The sequence below is a fragment of the Callorhinchus milii genome, unplaced genomic scaffold (genome assembly GCF_018977255.1).
Source record: "Callorhinchus milii isolate IMCB2004 unplaced genomic scaffold, IMCB_Cmil_1.0 Scaffold7, whole genome shotgun sequence".
Taxonomy (NCBI): domain Eukaryota; kingdom Metazoa; phylum Chordata; class Chondrichthyes; order Chimaeriformes; family Callorhinchidae; genus Callorhinchus; species Callorhinchus milii.
This window is the reverse complement of record NW_024704748.1, coordinates 1,501,689-1,510,573: the sequence shown is the minus strand read 5'-3', so window position 1 is coordinate 1,510,573 and position 8,885 is coordinate 1,501,689. Positions and strand designations below refer to the sequence as shown.

Here is an 8,885-nt window from a genome sequence, read left to right as displayed (position 1 = left end):
CCCCCACCCATTCAAAAAACAATCACCGCTACGTCTGTGACCTGGAGTGGCGTTCCGGACGCGCGGACACCAATGGATAGGTTTATGGATGAATCGATGGTGGTATGGGAATCCCGGATTGCTCCCACGGAGACGCTTTCCCGTCCTCCTGTCCCGCCCGTGTCTCCGGGACCCGCTGAGGCGCTGAGCGCAAATGGGTATTTTTTGCTTAAAGCTTCTTGGCCCGTCCATTCCAGCGATCGCCGGCTCCTATTGGTAGTAAGGACAGCCCCTGACGGAGCCCACTCCAGCCTGAGCACACACACAGACAAGGAGGACACACACAGGGTTAACGGGGGGAGAGAGAGAGAGAATAAACACAGCATTAACACATCACAGCCAATTATCTCATCCTCACCACCTATCCTCCCGTCATAGCATCCAACACAGCAATCTTCCCACTCACCCTGCAAGCCAACCCCCTAACGGGGAGGGTGGTCCTGGCTGGACAAGAAGCGGGAAAGCTTGCCAGACAATGCTCTCAACGGCAAGCTGTGCAAGTTTAGCTGGTTAGACTCCAGCAGTTACCCCAACACACACTCTGGGGTCCCCAAGCCTTGGCTCTTGCCAACCTGCGCCTAATACCCTCCGAAGTTAGGTAAACAGGATGTGTCCCTCCAGGAAGAAAGAGAGAAAGAGAGAGAGAGAGCACATTCCATTCCAACAATCTTATCTCTAGGATTTCCCTGTGGAGGTGGTGAATTCTCATCCATCGGAGACTCTTAAGCAAGGTGATGGGTTTCTGCATGTGTCACACACCCGACTGGGCAAAAGGAAAGACTGCAGGTGTGTCCTGACCAGAGATTCACAGGATGCAAAATAGAATGACTGTGTAGATTGTGGGTGAACCAGTTTTCACACAACAAATTAAGGGTTAAATTATATTTGCATAGCACAGGGGTAAAAGACAAGTCCTTCTTTTCGCATCAGGAGGACATCTCAAGGCGCTGGACGGTCTGGGGTTTCGAGCCGAGCTGGGGGTTGGGATCAGGGTGGCGGAGGGCAGGAAGGGTGGGGGAAGGAGGGTGACCAAAGGCGTGGTCGAAGAGGAGGGTCTTGAGACGAGCCTTGAAGGAGGCGATGGAGGTAGCGAGGCAAAGGGACTGTGGGGTGGAGTTCCAAAGGACGGAGACAGAGGCTGAAGGTTCGACTGCTTAGCGGAGGAAGCTGACAGGTTGATATGGGGTTAGCAGGTCACAGAGGTAGGAAGGAGTGTGACTGTGGAGGGCTTTGAAGGTGAGCAGAGATAGAGAGAGGTGAGTGAGTGACCTGGGAAACGATTTAACAAAAGGTGAGAATCTTGTGCTGGGGAAGTGCCGTGACGTACCTAGGGGGTCAGAGGTTGTGCATGACAGTCTCTCTGCACCGAAAGGCAACCGGTGATTGATTGATTATTGATCATTGATTGACAGGAAATGGTTACACTGACCACAGACCTCTCGCTGACTTGGCAGATTTTCCCAACTTGGCAGCAGCTGTATATTACAGGGCAGGGCTCAGCTCCGCATCACAGCGATAGCAACATTCTTGATGTTCCTCGGTCCTTTCCTGATGGGGGGAGGGAGAGGGGAGGGGGTATCTGAACCCCTCTCTCCTCCCCTCACAGCTGTGCTGAGCTGACTCTGCCTCACTGTCTCTCACGGATGGGATCGAGAGTTTGAGCTGAGAGTTTCTGAGAACCAAAACTCATCGGCTTTGGGTCACAAGGGTTTAATAATAATAATAATAATCCTTGTATTTGATATAGCGCTTTATCACGTCGTTGAGATGTCTCAAAGCGCTTCACAGAATATATAATAAAGTGGAGTGACTGTGTATTTTGTGGGTGAAACGCGGCAGCTAATAGCACACAGTAGTGTCCCACAAACAGTTGTGCATTGAGTGATCACACTATTATTTTTTGTATTTTTTGGGAGGGATTATAATTTAACCCTTAATTTGTTGTGTGAAAAAGCGATCCACCAATCAACTAACAACTGGGTTCCTACTTACTGCTAGGTAAACAGAGGTGAGTGGAGTAAGGAAAGAAACTTGCCTAAGGTTTTGACCTGTGGGGAATTGAATCTGGGTCCTCTTACTTGTGAGTCGAGTGCTCTCACCAATGAGCTACAGGACTCCACAACGAAATAACAGAGTGACAAAGATCACCACCACAACAACTTGGTGGAATAGTGGAAAATATAGCGTAGAGTCTGCGAGTGATAAAGAGAAACTGTTACCTCTGGCCGGTGGGTCGGTAACTAGAGGACACAAATTCAAGATAATTGGCAAAAGAACCAGAGGAGAGATGAGGAGAATTATTTTTTACCTAGAGAGCTGTTTGGTCTGGAATGCACTGCCTGAAAGGGTGGTGGAACCAGATTCAACAGTAGGTTTCAAAAGGGAATTGGATAGGTACTTGAAAAGGACATATTTTGCAGGGCTATGGGGTGAGAGCAGGGGAGAGGGACTGATTGCATTAAGAGCGGGGGAGTGGGGCTAGTTGGGGTAAGAATGGGGGAAGTGGGACTAGTTGGGGTAAGAGCGGGGGAACTGGGACTAGTTAATAATAATAATAATAGTAGTTAGGGTAATAGTGGGGGGACTGGGACTAGTTGGTAGCTCCTCAAAGAGCCGGCACAAGCACAATGGGCCGAATGGCCTCCTTCTGTGCCGTAAGATTCTGTGATTAAACGGAGACCGTGCGGGAACGGGTCTGAGCACTTACCTCCCTGCAGTCCTGTATTGCTCCCTGCCAGCTCCTGTCGTCCTCACCCCAGCCTCGCATAGCCGACACCCAGCTCCTCTTCTCTCCCCCCGGCCTGGCTTCACACCCAGCGCTGGGGTCTCTCCCCTCCCCCCAGCACCGTGCTCGGGGGAGCGGCCGCTGGCCGTGGTCCTCCCTGTCGCCAGGCTCACAGCCCGGGCCGGACCCCCACCAGCTCCTCCTGTCTCTGGGCTGGAGGGGTCCCGGGGCTCGCTCGCTGCCGTTCTCTCCTCTCTCTCCCCGGCCTCGCCCGGCTATGGCTCTCACCAGCCCCTCGGTCCCTCCAGCCTCCTTAGCCTCTCCGCTGCCGAGGGAAGCAAAGAGAAATTATTATTAATAATGACAATAATAATCCTTGCATTTGATACAGTGTCTTATCACGTCGTCAAGACATCTCACAGCGCTACGCGGGAGACACTGTATATTCCCCATAGAGACACACACACATACTGATACCCACACACACACACACACACTCACACACACACTCACACACATACACACATATACTCATACACTCACACACACATATACTGATACATACACTCACACACATATACTCACACACATACTGATAAACACTCACACACACACACTCACACACATACCTACACTCACACTGATACACACACATACACACATATACTCACACAAACTCACACATACACATGTACTGAAACACACTCACACACATACTGATACACATACACTCACACATATACTCACATCACACTCACACATGCTGATACACACACACATTAACTCCGTTTGCGCCGGGCTCCACTTTGTGTCAGTGACGATAAACACAGAGAGCGGTGAACGCCTGGACCGGGCTTTGTGAAAATACCACGTGTTCGTTTCAGAGAGAAATCTGGACCCCATATCCCAGCTCACAACTCCCTCGTCTCACCTGCCAAGTTTCGCCCCCAAAATATACAGTCAATTCACCTTACAGTATATTCCGTGAAGTGCTTTGAGATGCCTCGAAGACGTCACAAGGCGCTTTATCAAACGCAAGGATTATTATTATTATGAGTGGGTGTCTGGACCTTTTCCTCGTTCTTTCCTTTCCCTGTAACCATCGCTGTTAAATCCACTCTGGCTGCTCAGTAACTGTTCCCGTGCCTTGGACTCAGCTGTGACTTTTTCGATAAAAAATGTTGCCGGCCCGTTAGCCAGGACAGATCAATATGCACAGTGTAATGCTGATGGAAACTGTGAGCTATCAGACATGAGTGATGCACGTCTCACAAGCTACTCAATCACTCACACAGTCTGAGCTCACAGTCCTGACTGACTTGATGCTCCAGCTCAGTGATGGGGGGAGCGTTGCCATCTTGGGATGAGACGTTAAACCGAACTCCCGTTTGCGCCCTGTTCCGCAGTTGCTAAAGATGCCGTGGCTCTGCTGGAAATGTGAGACCATTTCTCCTCGTGTCCCGGCCGACAATCCTTCAGATGAATTGCTGATTCACGTCATGGCTGTTTGTGTGTTTGCACTACTGCCCGCAAAATGGTTGTCATATTTAATAATAATCCTTGCATTTGATGTTGCGCCTTGTCACGTTGTTGAGACATCTTAAAACGCTTCACATGATACATTGTAAAGTGGAGTGACTGAGTGTTTTGTGGGCGAAACGCGGCAACCAAATGCGCTCAGCGGTGTCCCACAAACAGTCATGGAATTTTTTTTGAGGCATTATTACCACAGGAAAGTGATCAGCCAATCGACTATCAACTAGGTTCGTACTTACAGGTAAAGAGGCTTGTGGAATAAGGAAACTTGCTCCGTGGAGGAATCGAACACGGGTCCTCTCGATTGAGAGGCAAGTGCTCTAACCACTATCCCACAGGACTCCACCATTCCTCCCTCTCCCCCCAGTTATAAACAACACCAGACAGGAGTGACTGGTTTCCTATTAGCCGGTGTGTACTGTGCACACAGGAACCCGCCACTGAGACACACACAAACTATCAGATATCAGTCAGTTGCCAACTGCTACCTGTAGTTTCAGAGCTGTGACTGAATCACACCCTCGCTCTGACAGTCCGGGTCTCAATCTGCTTTACTTAAATCTAGCCAGAGATATGATAGCAGACAATAAGTGATGGCTCTCTTTATTCTCATAGCCAGCAGCCGTCAGAATTACACTCTCTCTTCTGTCTCGAGTTTAAGAGTCTTTAAGAGACAGGAATACTTGGGGCTGAAACACACAATCATAGAAACAGCAGGAGGCCATTCAGCCCCTCGAGCCTGTTCCACCATTCTATAAGATCATGGCTGATCTGTACCTCAACTCCAATTACCTGCCCTTGCCTCATATCCCTTGATACCCTGACCTAACAAGTATCTATCCACTTCAGTCTTGAAGATGTGAATGGATCAACACCACAGCCTTTTGAGGGAGAGAGTTCCAGATTTCCACTCTCCTTTGGGTGAAAAATTGCCTCCTGCTTTCACTCCTCAATGGGTGTTTTCACAAGATCACAAGATTGTTTCGTATTGATCCTCCCAACTGATCTCATCCCTTCAAAATAGCCAGCCTACTGTCCCCTGCCCCTGTCCCCCCACCCACACACTGCCTCAAGCTGTTTTTATATCAGCCACCCTTCCTGGCAAACCCCGTTTCAGTCTTTACTTACTATTTGCCCGCTGGGTAAAGAAATACTTCCTGGTGTCTGTCCTGAAACTGTCCTCTGCAACTCTAAACCTGTGACCTCTTGTTCTACTGCTTCGATGCATCTGAAAGTATTGTTCTGGGTTTACTTTTTTGATCCCGTGTAAAATTGTGTCCATCTTCACGAGACCCCTCTGAGTTGTTCTCTCTGAATTCTGAAGAGCCCTTGCTTGTCTAATCGCTGCTCATCACTCATTTCCTCTAACACTAGGGATTAGCCTCTAGGCCTGGGAAGAAGTCTTAAATCGTGCCAGCTGAGAGGAGACTTAATGGAGGCATTCAAAATCCATCACACCGTTGGATCATTTTCCCGGACGTAATAATCCCTTCAAAAAATAAAAATAATTAAAAAAATAAAACATGATAATAATTTGGTCACTTAATCCACGATTGTGGGACACTGCTGTGGACCGTGTTTCGCCCACAAAATATACAGTCAATTCACTTTACAGCATATTCTGTGAAACGCTTTGAGACGTCTCGAAGACACGATAAGGCGCTGTATCAAATACAAGGGTTATTATTATTATATAAAAATGAGGGGGGGGGAGGTTAGAATGTGACACACACACACACACAAACACACACAAACACACACGCATAACAACAAACAACATCAAATTGCATTTGCATAGTGCCTTTTGTATGAAAGGCGCTATACAAATAGCAGGACATCCCAAAGGCGCTGGAACACGCACAAATACACATGCGCGCACACACGCACACGCACACATGCACAGACACATACATTACACACATACACACAGGGTTTTTAAGGATATGGTACGTCCAACCAGAAACATTGGTTGAAATTCATGATAGATTTTAAAAGGGAACTTGGCCCCCAATGCGTTACAAAGAGAGAATATATATAAAAGGCTGTTTGTGTGTGTGGGGAATGGGAAGGGCCAGAGAGCTGACAGCCCAGAGCCCGTGGCTGAATGGCCTCTGTCTATCTGTCTGTAAAATGTCTGCACTCAAACCTCGTCTCTTGTTGGTTTCGGAGCTGGCTAAGGTTGCCATGACGACTGGACTCGATAACTCACTAACCTCGACGGAGCTGCCAAACGAGATGTCTCGAGGAGTGTCAGGAAGAGGGGGACCTCGCATCCTTTTTCAGAGACTTTGTCACCAAAACCATCGCAAAGTGCTTTACGGTAACTTTTGTCAAGTGAGGTGACTGTTTTGTTGGCCGTCACAGCGAACTATTTGCACCCAACAGATCCCCACAAGCAGACGGGAAGTGAGTCACGTGGGGAGAGAAACTCCCTTCTCTTTTCCAACAGTCTCTGATGGGACCTTTAATGTCTGCCTGAACAGGGCACAGGCGGGAGGGCTCGAACCCACGACCTCCTGAGGCGAGAACGGGAGGTTGCACGGAGGCTGTTGATATGTAACGCTATCCCTTCATTTCAGCTTTGTCACGACAGACAAAGATGTTCTTTGACAGCTGCCAAAGAACATCTCGTCCACTCATTCCTCCCTCCCTCCCTCGCTCCCTCCCTCGCTCCCTCCCTCCATCGCTCGCTCGCCACACACTTGTCCTAACTAACCGCAAGAGACAGGGAGCTTTAACTCCAAGTGACAGGCGACATACAGGCAATTCATGTTTACTCGCAATGCTTTTGGTTTTCCCAACAGAGTGCTGGAAAGCCTTCAGTGGCAATGTATGTCAGCCTGGCTCAGTGATAGATGAATTTCAATGTGGAGAAATGCGAGGTAATGCATTTTGACAGAAAAAATGAGCGGAGGCAATATCGGCTGGTAATACAATCTTAAGGGGGGGGGGTGAAAGAACACAGAGACTGGGGGTGCAGGTAAATGAATCCTTGAAGGTGGCAGGACAGGTAGATACAGCTGTCAAAAGGGTATTTGGGATACTGGGCTTTATAAATAGGGACATAGAGTACAAGAGTCAGGAGGTGATGATTAACCCATATAAACACTGGTTAGGCCTCAGTTAGAATACTGCGCCCAGTTCTGGGCACCGCACTATAGGAAGGATGTTAAGGCGTTGGAAAGGGCGCAGAGGAGATTTACGAGGATGGTACCAGGAATGAGGGACCGTGATGATGAGGAAAGGCTGGAGAGGAGAGGATTATTCTCATTGGAGCAGAGAAGGTTACGAGAAAACCTAATAGAGGTCTTCAAAATCATGAGGGGATTTGATAGGTTAGAAAGGGGAAAACTGTTCCCACTGGTGGGTGTGTCGGTGACTCAAGGTCACAGATTCAAGATAGTCTTTAAAAGAAGCCGAGGGGAGGTGAGAAGAAATGTTTTCACGCAGCGAGTTGTTCGAATCTGGAACACATTGCCTGAAAGGGCGGTCGAGGCCGATTCGATAACTACTTTTAGAAATGCGGTGGACGGGTATTTGAGGAGGAGAGTTTGCAGGGTTATGGGGAAAGGGCCGGGGAGTGGGAGTGACATTACATTGCTCTTTTCAAAGAGCCGGCACAGACTCGATGGGCCGAATGGCCTCTTTTTGTGCTGTACGATTCTATGATTCTATAGCACTCTCGCCTCTACATCAGAAGGTCGTGGATTCAAGCCCCAAGTCCAGACGTGGAATCATGTAGTCTAAGCTGACACACCAATGCAGTGCTGGGGGTTACATTGTCGGAGGTGCTGTCCTTTGGATGTGATGTTAAACTGAGGTCCCCCAAATAAAATTGGTCACACACACACCATGGCTGTTTGTTGGATGCTGCTGTGTGCAAACTGGCTGCCTCGTCTCACCCACAAAATAGACAGTGAAGCCACTTGAAAGTATATTTTGTGAAGCGCTTTGAGACGTCTCGAAGATTTCATAAGGGGCTACATGGAATGCAAGGATTATTATTATAAGTGCTTTGAGATGTATTTTTTTGCCAAATTTGCGCAAAGCGACATCCTCCCACACAGCCAGGGGGCAAATGATCAATTAACTGGGCCAGTTATTGGCTGGGACATGGGGGGAGAGAGACACAACAACTTGCGCCCTTCATGCAGGCTGGAGTCCCAAACTGCCTTCTGAAAAGAGTGTCGGTGTGGGTCAGACACCTGACACCAGAAAAGGAGCTGAATGGCGACCTTCTCCTCTTGTCCTCCAGAGGGAGGGTGGGGAATGTGGGTGGAGGGTGGTGGGGGCAGTGATAGTGGGAAAAGCTTACTGAGTGTCCGTGTGGGGGAGGACTGCCCGTGACACAGTGGTATAGCTGGACGGCTGGGCTTTGCTCAGCTTCTAATTGCAGCGAGTCAGACAGGCCAACGATGGGATAAACGTCAGGAGCTGACTGCCGGCTGCTGACATATGGCCCATGTCAGTGTCAGCTCCTCTACAGCGGACACCAGGTGCAAGCTGGCACTTAGGCATTTGGCGTGCGTGTGATCTGGTGTCAAATCCTGTAACCGTACAGTCCCCACTGGGCACAGCTAACTGA

The 8,885-nt window shown here is 49.0% G+C and overlaps 1 protein-coding gene across 7 annotated transcripts in view; it reads right to left on the bottom strand.

The window, feature by feature from the left end:
* The window catches only part of zgc:171482 (zinc finger protein), a 92,201-nt gene continuing 83,316 nt past the window's right edge, over positions 1 to 8,885 (bottom strand). For 6 of the 7 annotated variants that reach the window (XM_042336817.1, XM_042336815.1, XM_042336814.1 and 3 more), the window contains exons 7-8: positions 2,747 to 3,089; positions 1 to 291 (exon numbers count right to left, since the gene is read on the bottom strand). In XM_042336817.1, coding sequence (XP_042192751.1) covers positions 250 to 291; positions 2,747 to 3,089 — 385 coding nt within the window. In that variant the 3' untranslated portion in view covers positions 1 to 249. Of the gene's footprint in view, positions 292 to 2,746; positions 3,090 to 5,519; positions 5,790 to 8,885 lie in introns of those variants that run through there. The other variant, XM_042336820.1, reaches the window with a different exon arrangement.